Genomic DNA, 25,179 nt, shown 5'->3' on the forward strand with positions numbered 1-25,179 from the left:
AATCAATCAATCAATCAATCAATCAACAAGAACAAGGTACCTGCGAACCAAATACGCGTTGGTTCGGTGTCCCCGGGGTAGCAAGCAGCCCATTGCAAGGTGCTAATTCCTCGGATGGGATCGCTGGGGCCTTGGTAACGCTGCAAGGCAAGAAGTCTCCCTGAGCATGTTTTTGTCCTGAAACTGTGGGCAGCTAATAGCTCACCCTCGAATAATATATTATTGCCTGGAAATGCTAACAACTGAAAAGCTATTCGACACTTTTAAGAAACACCCAGACAAGGTAGTTTATCACTGACACTTGACGTTTTTGTTTTGCACTGAAATTAAGCATCCGTAGTAGGCAAGACGTCCGGGAACGGATGCAAAAAAAAAAAAAAAAAAAGCGCGCCCCTTTTGAAACGCTGAGGGGGAGGTGTGCGGGCAATATCGATATTCATTCCTCTAAACTCCTTTGAGCATTTCTCTGACCCAGGAAAACGAAACTGCCCGCATTAAAACAAATGATCCTTTATACAACATTTGTACTGGCGTCGACAACAGGTGGATTAATATTGCTATCCTTGAAACTTACCATCATAGGAATGGTGCGGTGCCTACATAGACTTTTTGATGGATATTGCTATACAGTCTTTACAAAATTTGCTCTGAGCTAATTACAAGCCAGGGCAAATACAAAGTCCATATATTTTGACATTCCTGAAGTGGCCAACATACCCCAACGCCTCTGTTGATTGTAAGGCTTATTTATTGGAGGTACGCGGTTCTCTCTGCAAGCTGGTTTAACCGCGAGAATACTACTAAGCGATAGTCTCCTCTGGTATTTCGCATAGCGACACGTGACTCTAAAGGTGGAGGCGACATCTGCAGCGCTTACCAGTTCCTTGCTCTGGCTCATCCAGGCTTTGACAAACAGTGACGAGGGGCCGAGGATGGTGACATTCTGACGCCAGCTGCTCCACTCGTGAATCAATGCGTCGACCGGCTTTGGGGGTGACTGCAGGTCCGCCACTTGACATTCACGCCCTGGGAGAATAGGAAGTGAAAGTGAAATGCCACTTGTTCTAAGAGTGACAGCTGTTGAAGCCATTTTTTCCGTTTATGTGGAGTTGGTGTGCTGGCTTCGTAACCCATTGTGTGATGACTGCGCACCACGTTGATTGGTTAGAGTGGAGAAACGTCATTCATTACGTCCTCCCTTCGCGCAGTTCCGACCTGTCAGAACACAGCGAAGAGGCCCAGACATCATGAGTTCTCCCTTTTGTCCTTTTTCCAGCTCAATGTCGCGGCGTCTGTCACGAGAAATATTCAATAATATATTCGATAATATAGCCGGATGGGTAGGCGAGATTTAGGTTACCGTGATCCCCGATCCGCCACCGTAACTCTACCACGCGTGGGCGGGGCGCTCAAGCTGATTGGTCCCGACGCGGCAGGTATGTGTGCCGACATCCAGTATGTGGCGCCATCTATCGGCGTCAAGGGGGGTCTGGGCATGCGCAGTGGAACGCGCGGTGGCGGATCACGGTAGCGGATCGCGGATCACGGTAAGCTAAAACTCTCTAATGACACGCATACACCTTATGCCCCTACATCAACACGCTTTACACCCACTTACTGCTCTCTATCCTAACGCCATAAACATTTTCCTGCGCCCGGTTATGGCAGTTCTTCCAGAAAAAGGCAGCTTACTCACAACTTATCAACTAGAGCATCGGCGTTTTAAGCTATTCTTGATACCGCTAAAGTTAACATTATCGAAAAGGTACATAAAGAAGGATTTTTTTATATGTATTCTTTAATTGCTTGTGATGCTCTGCAATACGCTTCCTTCTAAAGGTAAATGGCTAGGTTTAATGAAGAAAGGAAAGACACAATAACTACCTCTCTTATCCTCACTAATGCTCTATACCGGCAAAACAACCTTGAATGAAGATTTGAAATAGGGAGTAAAGGGAATCACTAAGAAGAAACAAACGTAATGGATGGCCCCAGAATAATTTCGGCCATCTAAGGATTTTCAACGCGCACTGACATCACACAGTACAACTGGCATCTCTATGACATTGGATAGCTTCATGATGGTGAGTTGCATACCCATAAGCTATTCGACTCTGATCGTTGAAGTCTTTTCGTCTCTTGATAGCAGCACAGCTTTGTAGTAATAAAATGCCCAATGAAGAATCAAGTGACCTATGTCACATCGTACTTCGTAAACGACAGCTCTGAATAATTGATTTCTAACCGAAGTATTTTTTTTGTTTTTTGTTTATTATAGTCTCGGTTTTTCGAGCTGCTGAAATCATGACAGTCGTAAATACCGCGTTGGCACAAAACGCGGGGAAGTAACGACAACAGGTTCGATGTCTTCATATGTGGCATGCGCGTCAAAGATAGACCTTCAATGTTTTTGTTGGGTCTGCTAGAAGCCGCCAGGTGGCTTCTTGAATGGGGCATATTAAGGCTTTGCGGCAACGAAAAATTGAAGCCGGTTTCTCACGGACAAAGCGGTTTGGAGGAAAGAGAAGAAGAAAAAAAAACGTTCTGTCGTGACTGTCGAAAAAAACTTTCAATCTATGTCTGACGTAAAGCTCGAAAGAGAGCGCATAGATTTACTTCGAACACAGAAAAAAATAAATAAAATTAAAACATTAGCGGCACTCACCTTGGTACACAAACATCTCCCGGGTTGGGGAAATGTAGTAGAGATTAGTGTCTTCACCACCCTTGTTCCTAAACTTCAGAAAACCTTCTTTTGATCTGGGCTTGTAGTACTCGACCAAGTAATACGTGGACTTCTGTTAAAAAGGAAAAGCAAAAATGTGATCTTGAGTTCGAACAGTCCGCTTGCTATGCAATGCTTCACAAAATACAGGGCCTCCTTCAAAAATATTAGATTAATAGTCCCTAAGTAAATATTCACTATTTTCTAATAAAGTTCAATATACGTCCGAGAAAGGCCATAATGATAAGCTTTATGGGCACTTCTGAGATTTGATAAAGCTTTGTCAAGTCAAAGTTTACTGCGTTTGTTTTCCTGAAAGCTGCACCCAGCGTTTCTCTTAAGACGAAGCTGGGGGCAATTCCATTCAATTTTCTTTTTTTGCAAAATGTGATAGCTTGTTTTTTGATTGAGGTAGGGACTAAAATGCGAGACCAAGGTAGTCTCTCCTTGGACTAGGGTAACCACGGCATCAGAAGCTGAGAGGATAAAACCGAATGTATCGTCAAAAAAGTAAGTATAGTGTTAGTACAAGGGGAAGCTGGGAGTATAATTTCTCCCTACAAACAGATCATAATGACTCTCTTACTTTAAATCTACTCCTAAGAGCAATTGACGTCTGGGGAATTAAAACTTGTGGCATCGATTACGACATCGAACCCGTCTCACGACTCGAATGGCGGCTCAAAATGCAGAGATTTGAAAACAATGTGCAGCTGTCACCAAGATGTTACTGAGCACGCTTCCGACGTTTGAGATTTTCTCATCATCTCCGCAGAGATGTGTTGGTTATTTGGAGCAATATCCAACACACACAACAATACGCGAGCTCCTCAGTGGCATGTACTAAGGTATGCATTATGTTATACTTCCTAAAGCTATATCACTGAGGCGTGTTTGGTATCGTTCTGGCTGGGACTGTACATCTGTACGTACTTTTCGTCGTAGCAGTTTGTGAATACTGCGTGTGTCTAGCGGTGACTGCGTTAAGTTTATTCTTGTATTCTAGGTGCTGAATTGAAGGGGGGAGGGGGGGGGGGTCCATGCTGAGGGAAAGAAAGCCTCGCTTTCAGGCAGACTAAATAAGCAGTCGATTCAGACCAACTTCCGCTTGTCCTCAACAGCCCACTCAACGCATTGCCTAAAAGCAACGTGAAAAAGACGCAAACAAGATATACCGTGCCCATACCTGAAAAGCTCCGTCTCCATGGCCCGTATAAATGAAATAAATTCCTTTAAATAGAATGAAATCATTAAATGTCTAATTTACCTGTGTACATATGAATATAACATATATATTCCACTTTCAGAAATTTCGGTCTGGGGATCCTGCCGAATTATGAGCGCGCTAACTTAGAGATATTAGCATTCGTAGCGTCATTCTACGTTATATAAACTGGTTTAATAGAATTTCTTCAGGGACTAAGTTTGATCGTCGTTCCGCCTGGATTTCCATACCTCACTGTCATCGTTGATCTCCGCCGTGAGTTTCCAGCCGTCCTTGTAAGCATGCAACATGCTCGGAACTGCCTTGGCTGTAATGACAGGAACACCAAGGAGATAAAAGGAGGCGTTATGGTCTGTCAAGGTTAGCCGTTGAGTAAGCGTTCTTTTTTAATAATCTGCAGAGTTTCACATAGTGAGCGATGCGCAACACTTAGCAGAGGAGAGTAAGTTAGGTACATAGGTACATCATTTAGGGCCAGCTGCGTTTCCAGAATAATTTGACTCTGGAAGAGTAAAGATTACTTGCTCATAAACTAACGGTGAATGGACATCATCCTGCATTATTGCCTTCTCGGTGTAATTGTTTATTGCAAGAAGTGCTGCAGGCAATACCGTTTTGCCCACTTTTCTACTAGACGCTTTACATGGAAAATGAGCTTCGACCGTTATAGCGATTATTAATGTAGTTAAATTACAAGATTGTTTTTTCAAATGTGGGATGGTACTGGTGTAGGCGGGTGCCAGATAACAAAACTTTGAAACAAAGAGTGAAAGGCTCCTAAACGAGCCTTTCACTCTACTTCGGGAATTCTGGAAAGAGGGAACTTCGAAATCGGATTAGCGAGTGCATTTTACTGTGAAATGCGAAGCGATGAACTCTACTCAGCACAGATTAAATCATGGAAACACGTTTCGTGAGTACTTAACGTTGTCCATATTTTTTGCTAGGGATAACACTTAAAACCAGCGCATGCTTCATTATTGGGTGATAGGCTTCGTTAAATGATCTATAAATGAATAATGAAAGTACTGTGTCTGGTGCTGCTGGTTGAAGGCTGTTTGTCAAGTTATCTTTGTTTCAGAGCAGAAACGCTATAACTGTCTGATAAAGACGGCCGTAGATTTGTACCGGATGTGGGCTGTATGACCGTAGCGAAATGACCAACGAATTTCACCTTGAAATTTCCCCTTGCAAGACTTTGGAACAAGCTGCGGAAGCGAGCACTACAGCCAGGAATAGAAACGCAGGAATAGAGGCATCGCCATATCGTTTACTTGCCTCAACACGAAAAACCAAGCCCGATTGCACAGACGCGTAAAGAAAGCCAACAATCCACTAAAACCGCGGTAAGCATAACGGAATTTTTCTATTTTTTCAAATTCAGCATATAGTGTTGATCAACGGGAATTTAGAAGTGGAGTTTTTTTTTTTTTTTGTTAAGGATAGTCATGGGGTCAAACTATCGGAAAACAAACAGCGGATTGATGCTTCGGGGTCCCAAACCATGACCTCCGTAAGTCTTGTTCGGTGCTTAGCTAGCTGGGATAGCTAGAGCTCCGGCTTTTCAATGTTGAACATTTGGAGCTATTTATGATACGTGATGACTAACCAACCTTTAAAGAACCTTTAAGATGTCCACCAGTGCCAACCACTGTCGTTCTCTCATACGGCCAGGGTCACATATATGACAAAGTCTAATGATGAATGAGGAAGTTATGTGCCATCTTTCTCTTATGCTGGGCATCAAATCTGTTAGAATCAAAGTCCTCGTTAAGGTGTTGGACATCCTTGAACAATCAAAGAGCAGGTGTTGATATGTATCTCCCCCTATTTCCGCCAGACGGAGGAATTCGAAGCACCTCCAACTCGCGCAGGCGGGATATGAGGCAACAAAGGATGTCATTGAAGGAAGCGCGCAACAGAAGAACCCGCCGTATGGGCGAAAGTTCTCGTCGGGTACTTAAAACTCGCTGGAAACTTGTGCTCAGGAATGAAATTAGACGCCTCTAAAGGTGAGTGCCTCATCACAGTCGTTGTCTTTTCGGCTGAGCTGAGCGAAGTAACAGACAAGAATAAGGAATATAGGGGCTCGGAATGACAACGCAGGAAGCATTTCTTCTACTTTCTAGCTAATTACTTTTAAGGTAAAAAAAATATGTATACAATTTTCTATTGACCACCGCCACAAATTAACCCTTAGTAGAACAGTGTTATAACACACATGCTTGTCACTTGGTTGCAGAAATGAAAAAGCTGCATCCGTGTACCATGTTCTTGTGTTCTGTCATCTACTGAGTGATAAACATTATAACGTGTCCTTACTTTCTGCTAAGTAAGGTCGCTTGTGTGCGATTTGATTTTGGAAGCGCATGTGTACATATTGACTGTGAGCAATTCGGCCTAAAACAATAAACAGGAAATCATAAATTCTCCTTACTGGTGAGCGTGTAAATTTACCCGTTTCTAAGTCAATTCGGTTGCCATTATAGACCAAATTATGCGGCGGCCAAGGACAGAGACGTTTACCTACGAGACTTTTCACGTGTCAGATCTTACGAGACAACGCTGCCTATATAACTGGATCGCTAGAGGCATCGTCTTCGGTACTGCAGAACTTAAAAATTCCTAGAGCACGGTGGAATCTCCACACTGCAGAAATGCGAAAGCCTGAGCTTTGCTGGTACACACGGTGCATCACGTTTCATCTCATTATCATTATCAGCTAAATGCACCGTCATTACCATTGCTAATGCCATCATTGCCATTATCGCTAATTCCAGCGTCATTATCATAGCTACTATCGTACGCACTGTAGACAAGGAGAATTATGATGCGTGTCTTAGGCGCAGCTGGTCAAAGCGCTGGGCTGGGGTTCCGAAGGATGGAGGGTCGATATTCCCGGTGGAGACTGGATTTTTATTTTTCTGATGACGTTAGTTTCTGTTTTGGGTGGTGTCGTCATTCGATTGACAGCTATGGTGCGACCGAACGAACGAACGCCAACAGTATGAGCCGTAAAGGCGTTTTCCTTAAAAGTAGACATAAGGCAGGAATAAGAAGAATGAGGAAGTTGATGGTTCTTAGAAGGAGGAAATGCCTGAGGATGTGTGGTTTGTTAGCTAAGACCGCCAGCGTCCTGCCACAGGAGTATTGCGTCTGGCATAATTTTAACGGGAGGATCTTGAGTCACTGTTATTTACCACATCTTTTAGGCTTTCCTAATTCTATTTTTATTACGGAGGAAGTGTGACACTGTAACGTTATGTTAGACCCAGAACTGTTTGAGGGCTTAACTGAATGTATAGTTTTGTAACGGTATGTTAGACCCATAACTGTTTGAGGGCTTAACTGAATGTATAGTTCTGTAACGGTATGTTAGACCCAGAACCGTTTGAGGGCTTAACTGAATGTATAGTTCTGTAACGGTATGTTAGACCCAGAACTGTTTGAGGGCTTAACTGAATGTATAGTTTTGTAACGGTATGTTGGACCCAGAACTGTTTGAGGGCTCAACTGAATGTATAGTTCATCGGTTCAAATAACCTTCTCTTGAATCTGGTGTGCATGCCTTTGTCCCACTCGCCACTTCGGGGGCTCGACAGCGGCTGGCGTCACAATTGCTATGACAACTGTGATGCCAACTATGGCAGTTGCTATGGCAACTGTGACGCGAGTGAGTCACGATGGATGTGGAGCAAGGCCCAACAGGACATCCGGCCTTCATTAGCTCTCGTAACAACGACCTTATTCACTTTATGCCTAATTACCACAATTAATTTAGCTTTGGGGTGTATGCTTGGTTTAACCTTGGCTCTGCTTGAAGGTTAAGTGCACACAGAGAGGTGAACTTAGGGCTGTCTTTGCAGTAGTAGTGTTTTAGCTATAAATAAATAAATAAATAAATAAATAAATAAATAAATAAATAAATAAATAAATAAATAAATAAATAAATAAATAAATAAATAAATAAATAAATAAATAAATAAATAAATAAATAAATAAATAAATAAATAAATAAATAAATAAATAAATAAATAAATAAATAATCTTTCGGGTGAGAAATGATCTCGCTCTAATTAAAAGAAGGAAAACACGTTCTAAACTCACGTCCCACTTTCTTCTTTGGCTCAGCGTTGCATTGGGCATGAATGGTAGCTGGGAGAACTGCTAACGTCACCCACACCAACGCCGTGGCGACCGCCGATGATCCCTTCATGGCCTGCGTAGAAAATACGAACATTTTGAACGAACTTATTGCAAAGGGTTTGCGGATTGGTTCTCGGCAAACGCTCTAGAAAGGTAAGAAATTCAGAATCGAAAGCCCCGGCTTGCGTCAGAGTTCTAATGCAATTAATAAAAGAAGCCTGGACAGTTATTTTTGGATTTATCTATTTTATTAGGACTCTGGTAGGCATTTTAGTTTTTTTCTTCTGGTTACGTATAAGATATGATCAAATTATCTTCTGTAGCCGCTAGGAGAAAAGCCAATGAAGGCAGCCTGCAGGTTTGTCAAGCTGCTATTGACAGATTTCTCTGTAGGCGTTCCGCATATTGCAATAATGTAAATTATGCCATATTTCATTGTGTCATGACAACTTCGGTTTGGGTCAGTTGGCACATGTTATTTCGGAGTTTGGAGCGAACAAAGGACAAAGCGTTTGTGCTAAGCAGCTGTTTTTTTTTTTTTTTTTTTTTTTTTTTATCGACGAAGAACACGACACCAAATACTGGCTCGCTGTAGCGGATCCGTATTGCAAATATTAGGGAAACAAATTGAGACACAAATTAAACTTCTAGAATGTACATTCTAAACACATCTTTGAAGACACGAATTTAACAGGATGTTAAGAAAATGGGTAAAGTTAGCCTCTATGGCAGATTACCGCGTTCTAACGGTAAATAAGTCATTTTTTTTGAAAAAGGTGCTTTTACAGACTACAAGCGATAAAAAGTACTACAAGTATCGAAGCCGCAGGCAGCGTTTCCAAGAAGACTGGTGTTACGCCATGAAAGATTGTCCAGGCGCGGATGCCAGCGGCTAGATAAACCGCCATTCACTTCGCAATGATAATCGCAATCTTTTTGTGACTTTGACGTCGGTGCTCTAAATTCAGTAGACGGAAGGGGAGGGGGGGGGGGCGGTAAAATTTTTTGACGCAGAAATAACTGCATATTTTGTTGTATACGACCATAAGAGCAAACAGGAGGAGCCTTGGGATTGTTTTTTACCAATAACAAAAATTTGAATGACATTTAATGCCCATTGAAGAAGACAAGCTTTCAGGTTGTGGCTAAGTGCTTTCGATTTTAGCCTTCTATATTATTTGTCTTTTGTTTTTCCTGATGACGTCCACAAACATTCTTTTTTGCTGTGCCGCCTGTGGGTTGGTGTAGCATTCACAAACTCGTACTCTTTTATGATAGGCATGGCGAACAGTCCTGCATGTACAAACAGTGGATGCGATGAGTCTATAGGCCACGTTCTTTGTGAGTGCCCTATATACAGTGAGGAAAGAAAGTGTCTGTGTCGTACGCTGGAGCGTCTAGATGGACGCCCATTGACTGAAATTAAGATTTTAGGTCCCTGGCCACGGCGATCGTCTGCGGTGAAGGCCTCCCAGGCACTGCTCCACTTTATGAAAAACACAGGCCTAATCGAAAGGCTATGAGTTTGCTGTTGTGACGTGACTGTGACATGATGTGATGTGGCATGTCTGTGATGTGACTATTAACTTCAACCATCCCTCTCTGACAACTTTTCTATTTTGTCACCCCCTTCCTTCAGTGCAGGGTAGCAAACCAGTTGCTGTTACGGGTTAACCTCCCTGCCTTTCCTCCTCATCTTCCTCCTCCTCCTTTACTTGAGGTGGCTATCGCCTGTGACGTCATGATTGATAACTAAACGAGCAATGGCATTCACTGGCTACGCTTGCAAAGATAGGCCGAACCACCCAAAAATATGCAAATAAATTAACCGGATTGGCCTATGCAGTTTAACGTTCAGAAACTGTGGCTATAATCGGCGCCGTAATAAAAGGCCATGGATAATTAAGAATACCTGACGTTCTTTAACCTGAACTGACATCGCACAGAACAACAGCACACGGGCTCTTACGTTCCACCTCTACAGAAACACGGCTCGCCACGGCCGGAGGCCGAACGGAACAGTATTCGGACGTCCTAACTACTGCGCCACTGTGGCAAGGAAAGGAAGTAACTGTTTGAGAAAACAGTTGTTCTGAAATATGGCCAACATCTGACTTTCTTGAAAGCAAAATTTTAAAATAAAACAAACTCACAGAACGGTTGCCGATGTGACAGATTCAGTGTGGTGTGGCTAACAGATAACGGTATCGCAGAACGTTTTTTTTTTTTTTTACACAGTTCCAATTCTGAGTAATATAGGAACCGCACAAGAAACTCGTCGAAAAATCTTTTAGATAGCTGAAGTCTGCACTATTATGAAGTAAGAAATGTACTGCTGCAATGACGGTGTGCCTCCCAGTGCATCAAGGGGCCTCATTTGTCTCCTTCTGTGGCTCTTTATCTAGTCACATCGTCTTCATCATCTCCCCATTTACGTCACAGTACATATCTCAAAGATTTTTTTTTTTAAGACGACCCTTATTACGCTTCAAACATCGAATCATATCGGCGGAGACGTGTGGATGTTTGACGCATCCCTGTTTCCTTTGCTGGTTGTACTGCATCTATGTTAAAATAGGCAGTAAGAAAAAGAAAGCTTCGTGTTTATGGAATGTAAGTCAAGAGATGTAATTAGCTGTTCGATTCTTACTTGTTCCCTTTTCTCCTGAGTTACTATTTTCAGTTTCGAGGCAACAATCGTGCAAAGATTTAATTTTCATGTTCTCCCCTCCACCTATATACCGTTCTTTGTATTTTGGTTTATCGATACACGATGTAATCCGAAGAGTGCGGAAAATGTCTCTGTCGCCGTGCACGAAGAATTTTTTTTTATAAGCGACATACTGAGACTCTGCCCGGTAAAACGTGGTTAGAAAAAATAGAAAAAAGGAACATTTTTGTGGTTACAGTTGTGGGATTCTCCAGAAAGCATTGAGCATAATTTCATTGATTGCAAGGACGAAGTACTGTTCTGGGATGTTATGTAAAGAAAACTGAAAAAACAAAAAGTCTGAATTTGACACCGCACGCCGTACGATACCTGACGTCGTTACCATTTGTGGATGAGCCTTTGAACATGGTATTCCTAATTGGATTACACAGCCTCTGGAAAACGCGTACGATAGACCGACATTGCGAATCCGTTGTTTCTGCATTGGACAATTTCTGCCGGAAGATTGTTCACATAAAGAAATTGTATATACATAGGCTGAGTTCGAACCGAAGCGCCACTCACATTTAGTGATGTGCTTGCTCTGTACTACCTCTTGTTTAGAGCTTCGTTAACTAGGTCCGTCCTAGTTTGCACGTATGGATCAGGTGCTGTTTTTCATTATAATCTGCATGTAGTTCATGTACATAGAACGTTGTTTCAATGTGATGAATACTACGTTAAAAGAACCAAATTTCGTAGCGGAATGACAGCGTCCCTGTCTCGTACGCCGTGGTCCCTGGTTAGATTTCCACCACCACCACCACCACCACCACCACCATCATCATCATCATCATCATCATCATCATCATCATCATCATCATCATCATCATCATCATCATCATCATCATCATCATAATCAGCCTGACTATACCCACTGCAGGGCGAAGGCCTCTCCCATATTTCTCCACTTAACCCGGTTCTGTGCTAGTTGCATCCACTTGACCCCTGCGAACTTGTTAACCTCATCCGCCCACCTAACTTTCTGCCGCCCCCTGCTATGCTTTTCTTCCCTTGGAATCCAGTTTTCCAGTTGGAATCCAGGTTCGATTTCCACTTTGACCCAAAGTTTCTTTCCTTTCTATTATTTGATGAACACCAATGGTACCGTTTCAGGTGAACAGGTTTGGCGGACGTTTCGGTTATGGGTTTCGCGTCTGACGATCTGTATAACGCTTTCACATTAATAATAGCAAAGATCACGTCACAAGAGCCCGATAGGTCGCTGCCAGAATGCACTGACAGTCATCTAGACAACCACGAACCCACGAACATGGTAAGACGACAATAAAACTTTTCCGATACAATCCAATCACGTCATTGTAGACACACCTGCCCCAGGTTTTCACAAAGTTGCAAAGCAGGCACTGCGACTTGTCCGCTCTGGACCTGAGATAGAAACCAGTGACCTCACTGCAACAATCGTTGCTATCAATCGTGCAAACAAGGAAGTCAGTATTCAGATGCGGGCCGTTGAACTGAACGCGACCTCAAAGTGGTAGCAGCTCCATATAGAAAGCGTAACTGGAGTCACATAAAAAAAAAAAAAACAAAGAAAAGGCATATTATTCGTGCTCTTCGAGTAACCATCTGAATCGGTCCTCCGGTGCCAACTTACCGGTCTCGTTTATTACACTAAATGACCGCTCAAAGCCAGGAAAACATTCGAAGCTCAATAATACTGACAGAACGAGGCGAATGTATCCTAGCGACCATCGCTTTAGATGACAAAGAAGTCACCCAGAGACCTGCAGGAGCACTCGTGTAAAGAGCAACACTGAATATAAAAAGGAAATTTGAACAAAAAAGATTCCCGAAACCCTTTTCGCCTGTGAGGGTTGCTCTTGAAAGCGCAAGCCTTATTTCCAGGAAATTTATTGAGGCCAATTTACCACACTACTTCAATGAAAGGCGTTTAAGACCACGTGACGATGATAGAGAAGAAAAAAATAAAGAACTCGATAGTTTTTCTTTTCCATTGAAGGTTATACCCAGAGAAGCAGCCAAATATGAGAGAGAGAGAGAGAGAGAGAGAGAGAGAGAGAGAGAGAGAGAGAGAGAGAGAGAGGGGAGTGAGTGGGCATGCAAGCTCCTAGAAAACTTTGCAACGAGGCCTATATGCTTTTCTCGGGACATCTGCGCTAACAAGTATTTTAACAGCACTTATTTTCGAGCTCATATCCTGATCCTTGACAAATTCTAAAAAAAAGGCCCAAGTATTTTTTTGACATATAGTGTAACTACACCACAACAATAAACATATCTGCAGATATTCCCATGGCAGTTTATGAATTTTGCAATTCATTCACAAAAAGCACCCCATTAGTTTTCTATTTCAAATTTGAATTAATCGCTGCGAGCGCAGGACGAAATTCAGAAGGAAATTATTCATATGCATCTAAAAATTGAAGTATTTCCATCAACATAGTGTCCCAAAATATCCCACAGTTGCCTCCCAATCAAAATATGTCCCAGAAAGCCGGATTTGCATTTGATTATACATTCAAATACGTCAGAATGTTGAGCAATAGCAGAGGAGAGCATGTTCAGAATTCTGGGACATTTTTTGTGAGAAACATCCTGATATTATAAGATACTGTTATTCATATGTTGGTGGGAATAAATTAAGCTTCCAATGTGTAGAAAGAAAGTTTTCTTTAAGTAATTCATGTGTTTTCACTGAATATCCAAAACTGTCATAAAAAACAAATGGACTTCGTTTCGAAATTAATTGCAAAGGGGCCGTGTTATACTCTGAAATGCTTTTATGAAAGTATTGATTGAAATGGATTAATCTTCCGATCAGTACCAAGAGTTTGCCTTTAAAGTATGTATTGCGCCCACAGCCCTTAGTTTAAGACAGCAAATAGAAAACCAATGTTGTGTGTTCTCCCTTACAAAAATGAGCATTGACAAAGAGTTGACAGACTGGGGAGAACTTGTGGAGTCAACAGCTTCCACACAGGTTGTGGTCAACAAGTGTAAACGAAATGGATATTTACGCTTAGTCAACAGCGTAGTTGTTGACTAACATTTGTGTAAAGTTTGTTAACCATGTTTTGACCTAAGTAAATACATATAGTTGTTGACTAGCATGTGTATATTTGGTTAACTATTTGTTGACTGCCTGAAGCATATACGATGATCTTCAAAAATTCTCAGGGAGACCTTAGTTGATAGCTTTACTCCGTTAACATTTTTTCTTGCTAGTGATTTTTCTTTCTTCCTTTAGCGCTTTTTATCTGCTTATTAGTCTGCTTCCATGTTTATTTCATTTTACCCTTCTAGCACAAAAAAAACAAAAAACAAAAACGCGTTGCAAATGATAACAGATGTTCGGGTTTTGTATCATTTTACTTAAGCAAAAATTAATAGAATCAGTTTTAATGCGATAGCCTGTTAACAAGTAAACTATCGTTTATTATGCTGAGAAAAAAATCGAGCTCCCGAGAAGGCAGCTCTATATACCCACGATGGATGGATGGAATATAGGAGCGTCCTCTTTGAAACGGGGTGGTAGCAGTAGCTATCGTGCTCATTTTTCTCCATATATCTTAATTATTGATTTAAAATGGTTAACTAAACCATCATTCTATTTATTAAATTTTGCTCCTACATTACTAACATTATGTCACTTCTCTGCTTTTAAGCCACCAATCTTCAGGCCGTTTTTTGCTAGTTTCCACCGCCGGTTTATTCACCCGGCCACTGTTATCTCTAAACCCCAGAGCTTCAGGAACAGTGATTGCGCCTGCATCAACTTCCGGATGGATACCCACGCATACGCCGTCTAGCGCCGCCTAGCGGAGAAATTATGATCTCGTGATTGACATATACGATGCATCATTTCCGATAGATCTCATCGCGACAAATCGTTTCGTACCACTCCCGTTTGTTTATGGCTGTCCGTTACAGAGTTATGTCCCCCTTAAATCAAAATTGGATTCGTTTGAGGGGTTTCGGCGGTCCAGGATTCGGTAGCTAATTTGATATGCTTACGTTTTAATTAATACTTCGAAGTATTCAATGTGTAGATTTTATTTAAATGTAATTTTATTCGTATACCACAAACCATAGGGTTATACTTTCGAACCAAATTCGGTATACAACTGTTCCGGGTAATATGGTTCGTGTGATGGGAGTCAGGCTGCAAAACGACGCTGCAACGTACAGCCACAACAACAGTAACAGTGTAACTGTGTCCCCTGAAACGCATTCACTGACGGTTGATACTGTGTGCTCCGTCCTGAACGTCATAGAAGGGTACTGCAGGGCTAGTGGGGCTAGGCTGAATAAATCCAAGAGTGCCACCCTGTATATTAGGCAAGCACCGTCCAGTCCAAACTCCTCTCATGGCCTTCTTGTGAGGGATGAAGCTCGTATACTAGGATTCGACTTCCGTTCCGACGGGTTATCAGAGACCAACTGGCCTCTTGCCAAAGAGAAGCTTGAGAAGAGAGCTAGAGAATATGGGACGTTGGCGTGCCCTCTCACGGTGCAGGCTACTGTCGTTCGGTCTATTCTGTTGTCGTTCCTGACGTACGTTGCCTGCATAACACCTCTGCCGGCACGTACCAAGCTGCAGCTTGAAAGAATCCTCTTCCGTTTCCCGTGGAACGGAATGATAGATCAAATCGCCTGTGGTGGCCTGTGGAGGCCTGTGGTGAAACAGCCTCGGGACAAGGGCGGCCTCGGCCTCCCCGACCTGGGCATAGTAACCGCAGTGCTACACGTCAGATGGACCCAGACAGCCCTGAATTCAGACATATCCCTGACTCGAAGCTTGACCTCGTTCTTCCTGAGCACCCGCCTTCGTCTTTTTTCGCAAAGCACGTTTTCCCACTGTGTTCCCCGTTCTGGCTCTCCTTCGCCCTTTTATGCCCAAGCAGCTAACTGATTGGAGCGACTCAGAGGCCTCCAGGCCGACATAGATATCCTGGCAGTACCGTTAAAAGATCTAGCCAATCTTCTGACGCTGAAGCTCCCCACTAGGTATATTCAAACAGATCTGTCCAATATGCGTCCAAGTTGGAATCTGATACTGGCAGACTTTTTGGATGCAAGCAGAGCAACGTTCATGTATCGCTTTGCACACGGACGGCTCCCCATCCGCAGCAAGGCATTCACACGAGCGAGCTTGCATCCAGTCTGCCCGTTCTGTGGTGGTCGTGAAGACATTGTGCACATTTTTACACAATGTCTTCTCCCAGCAGCCCTCCTTCGACGAGTGGCTACCTTGTTTAGCGTTCCAGGAGTGCCATATCAAACTATTGGTACCTCAACCCGTTACCCAGGCATGCTGTGAAACAGTTTGTGCTCTTGCTCGTTGAGTGCATGTACCAAGCCTGGTCTGCCAGGTGCGCCGCTGCTGTTTCGCGCAGTGTTCCGGGCCTTCATGACGTGCTCTCACGAGTCCGCAGGGAGGTCTGGTTTCATCTAAGCCGTGAGCAGCGTCACCTCAGCGAGCAAGAGTTCATAGACACGTGGAGCAGGCCACCGATTATTTGTGAGGTTTCTGGGCGTACCATAACAGTGTCAATATGAAGCCCTTTAAAGTTACAGTTGTCCTTCAGGACATCCGAGGTCCAAAGAAGGTCCGGTCTCCCTGTGTTCGGCCTGCTATCACAGCGGGGACCTTAAACACAGTTGGCATAGTGTTCGGTGACTGCGGTGTGCGTGTCACCACACGACTGCCCCCTTGCCAGGGTACGGCCGTCAATCCTCCTCCCCCCGGACATCCGGGAGGAGGGGGAGGTACCGGGGATGATGTATGAATGATGACGGGCAGATAGGTTATGTGAGACCTTGAGGTGCGGCACCTTCTGGAGCCAAACCTCCTCCCATCTGACAACGGTACCTGTCGCCTACCGCCTCACGCAGTAATCCCGTAGTAGCTGGTATATTTTTATGGCGGTGCTATCTGTGGTTTTCTCACTCTGCAATGAGACCTTTGTGGCTATGTTCAAATAATGTCACATTACTCCAATAAATATTCTTCGAAAAAAGAAAAAGATAACTGATCAGACCTGCCTCGTATAAATTGAATCATTTACATATACGTCACTTCGTTACTACTGTACAATAGCTGACGTAGGATGCTTTTACAGCAAGGTTGACATTTTGTGTGCAGTCAACAACTATGATACAACTTGTAAACTCCACAACAGCATCACAATAAGTCAACAACCCGGATGTTAATCGCAGAATTAGTACTTTGTTGACAACCTGTGCTAAGTCAACAACTCCAATACAATTTGTCAGTCAACAACATCAGTACACCCAGTCAACAATTCGGAGTGCCACTATTTGATAGGTGTGGACTGGATATCAACATTTGTGTGTCCTTTTTGTGAGACATTTATTGATTGACTTTACGTTAGTAAACAACTGGAACACATACTTTACACACTCATTTTTGTAAGGGCTTGAAAATAAATGCCAAAACCCTAATAGCTTGTCAAGCCAGGATCTGCGAAAATGTTTATTGTTATGGCGCAGGTACACAATATATGAAAAAAAAAAATCTACGTTCATAATTTTTATCGTAGTATTTGCACAGACTTGTGTGTAGGCACAGTCAGCGCTTTTAGCCTTTTCGGAGGTCCTTGCTGGAGAGAGGATAAAAATAAGTAAAGCAAAATTGCATTTCAAAAGGAGTAATTTTGTATCGAAGAACTGTGGCGAAGCACACGGAAGGAGGGAATGCATTATCGCGATATGCGATAATGCATTATATGCAGTTTAATTCCGTTCATGCCTTAAAGCATCTGTTCCCAAGGAAGCGGGATAGAATCCCGACTTCGGCGGCCGCTTTTCGATGGAGGCGAAAAGCAAGGCGCCCGTGTGCTGTGCGATGTCGGTGCACGTTAAAGAACCCCGGTGGTCGAAATTTCCGGAGTCCTCCACTACGGCGTTTCTCATATAGCCCGAGTGTCTTTGGGACGTCAAATCCCACAAACAAACAAACAAACAAACAAACAAACAAACAAACAAACAAACAAACAAACAAACAAACAAACAAAGCATCAGGACGCCCAACTTTACGAAGTTGATCGCTTACATATTGCTTCGCAGTGCTTTCTAATCAACTCATGCTAACTATTTGGAATAGCTTAGCAAACTTGGTTTGCTATAGAGAAGCGAAAACGAAGATTTGAGAACCTAATTAATAGGCAAAGAATGCCTTCAATGTTACAATAGTAATGAATGGTTCAGATAAGGTGAGTACTTTTATACGCAGAGATCTCTGCACTCTGCCACCGAACACGTGGCGGTGAAAGCTCAGCGGATTGATTTCATGCAGCCAGGGTTAACTCAAAGTACCACGTAAAAAGAGACAAGATTTTTGTTTGCACTGAGGAGCCCCAAATGAAGCTGTTATTACCTCGAATACATGTTCATAAAAACACATTCTGTTGATTCAGGTGTTGAAATGCCTGTACGTCTGCGTACGATGTGGTGAGAGTGATGTTCACTGAATGAATTAAGAGCACGACTCGAGTTGCACGCTTTGTATTGTTATCCACGAAAGGGGAGGGTGTTGGAGGTGACGGTGGGTAGAGGGAAGTGGGAACAAGAAGTACGTGTTGATGTAAGAAACGCATTGGAACTTGGTGTTGCGCATGCGTACCGTGCACTAAAGTCAAAGTGGCATTGTTCTTTTTTCACAATGGATGAACGTTGCGCCTCGTGTTAGACATTTTATAGCAGATATACGCTTGGAAGAGGAGATTTTACGAAGCTTGATGCATGCTTTTAGCCACACCACGGTGCTTAAATCTGGAGTCTGGAGGCTAAACTAATCGGGAGTTCGGAGCCTAATACTAGTCACTAACGACGAGTTATATGTTTGAGCACAACGCACTGAAAGTAGCAGCCTTGCCCTAAACAGATTGCAGGGTATGCGATGACTGAAACGAAACAGTCATGTGTAGCCTTGTGTGGTATGCGAGACTTCAAGGCAAAAAATAAAAGAGGTCAAAATGCAATTATACACATTTACAATATACAGAAGTGAGCATTTGCATTAATTAGAAAACTCACAAGCAATTATTTTGAATAAAAGGGGCTGTAAGAAATACAATGGTGTTTCCATCACCTCGTGTGTCAACGGAGGAGTAGAATACTTAAAGCAAAATAGCATAGTCTACGCATTGAGGCAAGAAAGCACAATTGTATCCATTTGATCAGTTCTCTCTCTATGTAAATGACTTCTCTTTTGCAATCTAGCGATTCAGTGGTACTTTACACGCTAGCAAAAAGGTCTCCTGTGAACTACATACTTATTTCTGCTTCTAAGATTGCAAGAATCACTTACCGTGGCAGATCAGGCTCACCCACGGAGCGGTCACTGACGGAGCGAGGGTATCCCGACTACTTTACGGTTCTACGGATAGGCCTTACGCCCCCCTGCAACCCACTCTTCGAGAACGCGGCCGGGAGAGCTTGCATTCCTTTGTTCGAGCTACGGAGATAAAACGCTTAGCTCTGCACGATAGGAGGCGGCATCGAACGTAGGCGAAAGGAAACCTGACGAGAAACAATGACCGCCCCTGATTAGATAGCAAAACGTCACACTCCCTGTATCACTAAAAGACGTGCAATCGTTTTCCGCCCCTTCATCGAGTGGAAGATGCGCACGATGTAAAAGATCTGTTTCAACACCCTGCAATCATGCGTGGGTCAGCGAGGCATGAACGTTGAAGGTTCCGTCCTGAAAGTTTACTGGTTGGTTTGGTTTACGGGGTTTGACGTCCAAAAGCCACGAAAGCTATGAAAGGTGCCCTAATGGAGGGCTCTGGAGATTTAGACTACCTGGGTTTCTTTAACGTGCACTGACATCCATAGCACACGGACGCCTTTCTTTTTACCTGTATCGAAAACGCCCGCCGCTGCCGGGATTCGAACCTGCATCCTTGGGTACAGAGGTCGAGCGCCTTATCCATGGCGCCTCTGTGTTGTTGTTGTTGTTGTGGCTGTAGGACGAAGGAAAAGAAAATGCACGGACCTGCTACTGGCTCTGTAGCTGAGCCACCTCCGCTGCTTCGTGCAGACAGAAGAGAGAATGGAGAAAAAAGAAAAGGACGAGGGAAAGAAAGACGCGCGCCGCAGCAACAGCCGTCGTCCACCACCGAAGCGGTGGCGGGTGCAATGACGGCCTACAGCAGATAAAAAAAATTCGGTGGCAGGCTAGCCCCCGCCTCAAGCAGCGGTGGTCTATCAGCCCCAGCCCCACCAGGGGAGTCTCGCGCCACTGCGGAGGGTCAAAAGCTTACTTTACTTGACTGGTTGGTACCTAAGCACCATGCGTTGGCACGATCAAAGTGGCGGCAACAAAGCTGGCCCCATGCTGGTATTCCGTAACACCCTTTTACCTGATAGATGGTACAGCGTTTGTCAAAAGCGTTTGTCAAACTCAGGGGATCTGCTTCTGAGCCACTTCGTGCGGCCTGTAATGAATTTCCAGTGTTCCGAATCTCGTGATGGTAAGAAGGTTTTGTTTTTCCTACACTGGGCCCAATGAGAAGGACCTCCACTAATGCTAAATCAGCGCCACTACACGGCTCTGATGCAGACACCCCTTGGCTCTACACAAAGGCTGTACATACAGTTGTATTTCCTGCAATGATCGTTAAGCGCCAAACGCATGCAGGTTTTTCAGGCGGGAGAAAACAAACAAACAAACAAGCAAACAAACCGTCAAGACATTCCGTCATATGGCATGAAGAAAATAACGGCACCTAATGCTTCCAACTGCAACTCCGTCACAAGATGTAAAGAGAGAGGTTTTGTTCGATAGAGAAGGATTTTATTGGAAGAAAGAAAGTGATGTCCTCTACAGGTGGGCCGCCTATACACCTTTCTAATAAGTGGTCGCTGGGCGCGGCCACATTGGCGACTGCACTGCTTTTTGCGATTGGCGCTAGCACAGTGAAAGCCGCAGCGGAACCTGTTTTCCATCATTCCAGAGAGGAGGCGTTTTGGAATCTCCAGCGCCCGACGAAAACAATTCAATTTTTTGAATCGGGATCACTCATTGTGCGAATTGTGATGAAACAAGACTTCAGAACGACCCAAAATAATAGGCAGCCGGGATTTAACACGTGTATAGAAAGTGCCGGCAGTTCTGGCAAGGTCTAGCTGGTGTCCCTTATCTTCATGTTGTCACCACCATGCACCAGTATGAAAAAGTATGGTGTGAACAGCCGCTTAGCTGTCTCAGCCACTGAAGTGAGCTATTGTACTCGAGATTGTTAGCTTCCCGGAGCTAAATGTAGACACATCCTGCATGCAGTTTGTAGATTTTTGTGCACGTTACGAAGTCTCTAGTAGGGCATGGTTTAGTTTTGAGGCAATATTGATGGAGGGTGAAGTGTAGGTGGGAAGCTAGGTAAAAGTTCCTGGTGGGGCACACAGTTTACAGACAGCGCTGTCAACCGGCGGAATGTGCCACCAGATTTCCGAAATCGGGTTAAAGTGCATAACTCTTGGTGCCCAAGTAAACGAACGACTAGGCAAAAGCTTCTGACTTCTGGGGAAAATGACACTAGGCTAGGGTCTAACATTCATGAAGCTATACAGTGCAAGGACTGAAGCGAAACTGCCAATACTTTCTCAATGACTGGCTAAAGGAAGTGACAATGCGTCTTCCTGCCAATCAAGCGATTTTCCATAACACGAGTGGATTTAAATTTTTTCGGGTTTTGTTGAAACTTTCAAACTTTCTATTTTCAAACTTCCAGTTCATAACTAAATGGCGAAAGAACTGCCCGAAACAAACGAGGACGAGGCGCTGTTCTTTCGCCCTTTAGCCATGAATCAACTAGCTCAAGGCAAAGTCTTCACTCAGTTCATAACGTACCTGACTGAAGAAAATCTGGTCGTTATTAAAGTCCACAACGGCAGAACTGTCAGGCACCTTTGGATTGAGAAGACCGTCTTGGACGGAAAACTTCCAAAGGATTAGGCAATATTCTGGTTCTGAATTTTCAGATACGAAAACGCCATGGATGAAAAGTCCTACAAAGAATTGCCTCCCTTCCGCAGTCCGTGTCAAACACAGTGGTGAAAATGGTCTTCAATTAAGTCGCGTGTTTGAAGGCAAAGTACAAGAACAAGATGTTTGTGAAAACTTTGGATCCCATTGTACGGATTCACTAAACATTGGCTTTCAGGGAGATTTACTCATGAAATGCATCATTACCTCCTCCACCACCACCACGTACCACCACCACCACCGCCGCGTAATTCCGTCTTCTCAATGATAGGGTCCCGCAACTTCTTTCTCGTCACTGGTTGCCACTGAGTGGGTTAAACGGCGATTGCTACTGAGAGATGTGTGTGAACGCAACCTAAAGGTAACATACGCTCACTAAAGGCAGGAAATGATTACGTTGAAAATTATTAAATAGTGTAAGCGTTGTCATTCTGTTGTCTCGCGGCTGTGTTCACGGCAGGTTTTGTGGCTATTAAGAATTAAAAACATCGCATGATGCAACTTAAAGGGGAACACCCTCCAGAAAGATATTAGTAGCTTATTTTAATGTTGCAATTTAAGAAACAAATTTCGAAACGCAGGATTCGAACATACATTTTATTCGCTAAGTGTTCAGGTAAGTAATGTTAATCCATTGCGCCACTGAGGCTACGAGCACGGCAGACTTTAAATGTGCTCTTATTCATTTGTAGAATATTTCCACTATCTGTCGCCAGGTGACGCTGCTCAGAGGACCCTACCATTATAAGAACGGAACCACGCACCACCGCACCATCATAATCATCGTCGTCTTCGTCATCATCACTATCATCATATGCTACATCTATGATGCACAATGCTGATCAGAGGCTGAATGATGTTTTGTTTTATTAAAATGAGTGTTTAATGAGAGCTTATTCTTGGTAATATTTTTGAAATTTATGAAAGCTTTATATTGGGAGCAAATCTGATCGAAGTTTCACGAAGTTCTGGTGCCACGACTGTTTTTCAGTTTGACAATGCTGTTTCAAGATATGCCGAAGCGGCAAAATGAGCGGCAACGGTTCACAATGCATGTAGGCGTTCGGTCAAGTTTACCGCCAGTCACATGGTCGTTTATTTAACGGGATAACACACGTGAGCTCCCCATGTTTAGGAAAGCGGCGTGGGTAGGATGTACATAAAAATATTGTCATTAATAAATCTGAATCATTGTATAATTCGTGGTCGCAGGCAACCTGGCTGTCACCTTTTCAGAGTAGCTGCTCTTATCTTCAGCAGCAGACAACGATTGCATAGTGGGACGCCGGCGCATCTAGAGCCTGTACGGGTGGAGAGCATCGGGCTATCGAATCATGAGTGTCAGCCTTGATGTTCACAACATTACACCATGCTTTTTGTCGACACGTTTGTCGAGATACAGATCTTACTCTTGGAGAGATGGATGTGTAATATACTGGAGTGGCCGTGCCTTCAGCAGGCTACGTTTTGCGCTAGTAGAAATGTACATATTGTTGCTTAGAGAATACAGCACGTGGGCAACATAATGAAACAGACGACAATGCGAAACATGGTAAAACATAGGCTGGAGGGATTATAGTAGTGTCGAAAGTAAATGCTTTGAGGGCGTTTGTCAAGATGTGATATTTTACAACATGTTAGAGTCGATCGCTTTCAGGAAAGAAAAGTAAATTTGAAAAGGACAAGCTGTCGGGCTTAGTTGGTTTTTAATCTTTGTACCAGGACAAAGCACGGGGTACAAAGCACAAGCGCTGATTGCAACTTTATTTTGGTAATTCACGAACCACATATCATACATTCCCGCAGAAAAAAACGCCCATGAGGGGTGCAAAAAATTTAAGCACGCGGCGGAAAAAGCCGGCGCGTACAAAAGCAAAGTGTCGAGTGGAGCAAACTGCAATAACTTAATGTGTGGATAACCCCTGTGTGTTCTACTTGTTCCTCTGTGTTTGTACTCGTCCGGCGGCGCGCTGAAAAAAAAAAAAGCAAAACAAAACGATGTAAAACTAAATGTGCTCGTACATTCAGCTCACACAAACTACTCAAAGCGACTCAGGTACGAGAGACGGCGTTGTAGAGGGCTCCGAAAATTTCGACCACCTAGGTTTTGCACTACCGCGTGCCCCCAACCATTGCACCACCGCGGCGATTCGTGGAGTTATTACTTCCGCGATCACATCGGAATGATTCTTATTAATGACTCCAGAGACGAGAGAATATTTTAAAGATGCTAAGGTTTTGGGAGAAACCAACACGCATTCTTCACAAATAGCTGTCATTGGATGAATACCAAGAATTTGCTTCAGCGCCAAGTAGTTTTGACACAGTAAATAGAGGTTGCTTGTGTGGCCTTACTCGGTAATCATTTAGTGTGCTCAAATAACAACAACAACAAAAAAAAAATCAGTCCCGGTTGAAAGATAAGCGCAGCCGTGGAGGGCGAGGCGTTATCTGAACCACTCCTCTCCACTATTGGCGTTGACCTCGTTCTGAGTTATCTGGTGAAATGCGACAAAACGTGAATGATCCAAATAGGATAGTGTTCACAATGCATGCTTCAGCGAAGCCACAATGCAATGCTCCGCACAGCTCACTAGAGGTAAATAATTTCGTTTACCCGAAGTTTATTTTAACCCAGTAACCGCAAGTAAAGCTTCATTGTTTCTCATTCAACATCGTAATAATACCCGTGTTTTAGCTGCTGCTTAATTCAAGGCTTTGCTTTGACATGAAATAAATAAATAAATAAATAAATAAATAAATAAATAAATAAATAAATAAATAAATAAATAAATAAATAAATAAAATAATAAATAAATAAATAAATAAATAAATAAATAAATAAATAAATAAATAAATAAATAAATAAATAAATAAATAAATAAATAAATAAATTTCAAGTGACAATAGAGGAATAGCAGTGCATAGAATCGACGTAAATGGGGTATCCGAACAGCCAACGTCACTTACAAATTGTCTGGATAGAATTTCAGGCCTGACACAAGTGCAGGAGGTGTTTGTCTGGTGTCGTTTGGTTTTTCTGGCGTTTCCTGAGTGTGGCGGGTAACATCTTTTCGAAGGGCGGAAACCCATTCGTCGATATTTTCTACTATGGGAGGTGCTGTTTGGTCGCGGTAGGTGCGGAATTTATCCCAATCAGTCAAGAGAATTCTGTGACCTTTCCTTCAGTACGATGCGAAGGTAAAGGTCGTACATATGAGGAAGTGATCACTACCCAAGTTTTCCCCTGCATTGTTTCATTTCCCTGCATTAAGATGTAGGCGAGAAGTGAGGTCATATCTATCGAGACCGTTGCCCAGCTGTGTGGGGTTGTTGCAGATTCGCGCTCGAATCAGCAGGCAGAACGAGGAGGACGA

The 25,179-nt window shown here is 43.3% G+C and overlaps 1 protein-coding gene across 1 annotated transcript in view; it reads right to left on the minus strand.

Annotated features, from left to right (window-relative positions):
• The window catches only part of LOC146179387 (uncharacterized), a 50,426-nt gene extending 31,149 nt beyond the window's left edge, over positions 1 to 19,277 (minus strand). The window contains exons 1-6 of the mRNA XM_084579014.1: positions 19,124 to 19,277; positions 8,058 to 8,169; positions 4,181 to 4,257; positions 2,666 to 2,798; positions 878 to 1,026; positions 41 to 140 (exon numbers count right to left, since the gene is read on the minus strand). Of these exons, the coding sequence (XP_084435140.1) occupies positions 41 to 140; positions 878 to 1,026; positions 2,666 to 2,798; positions 4,181 to 4,257; positions 8,058 to 8,166 (568 nt within the window). The 5' untranslated portion in view covers positions 8,167 to 8,169; positions 19,124 to 19,277. The remainder of the gene's footprint in view (positions 1 to 40; positions 141 to 877; positions 1,027 to 2,665; positions 2,799 to 4,180; positions 4,258 to 8,057; positions 8,170 to 19,123) is intronic.
• Positions 19,278 to 25,179: the final 5,902 nt, after the last annotated feature.

The sequence above is a fragment of the Amblyomma maculatum genome, chromosome 9, assembly GCF_055883805.1.
Source record: "Amblyomma maculatum isolate TAMU_Amacu chromosome 9, ASM5588380v1, whole genome shotgun sequence".
In the NCBI taxonomy this organism is placed as follows: Eukaryota; Metazoa; Arthropoda; class Arachnida; order Ixodida; family Ixodidae; genus Amblyomma; species Amblyomma maculatum.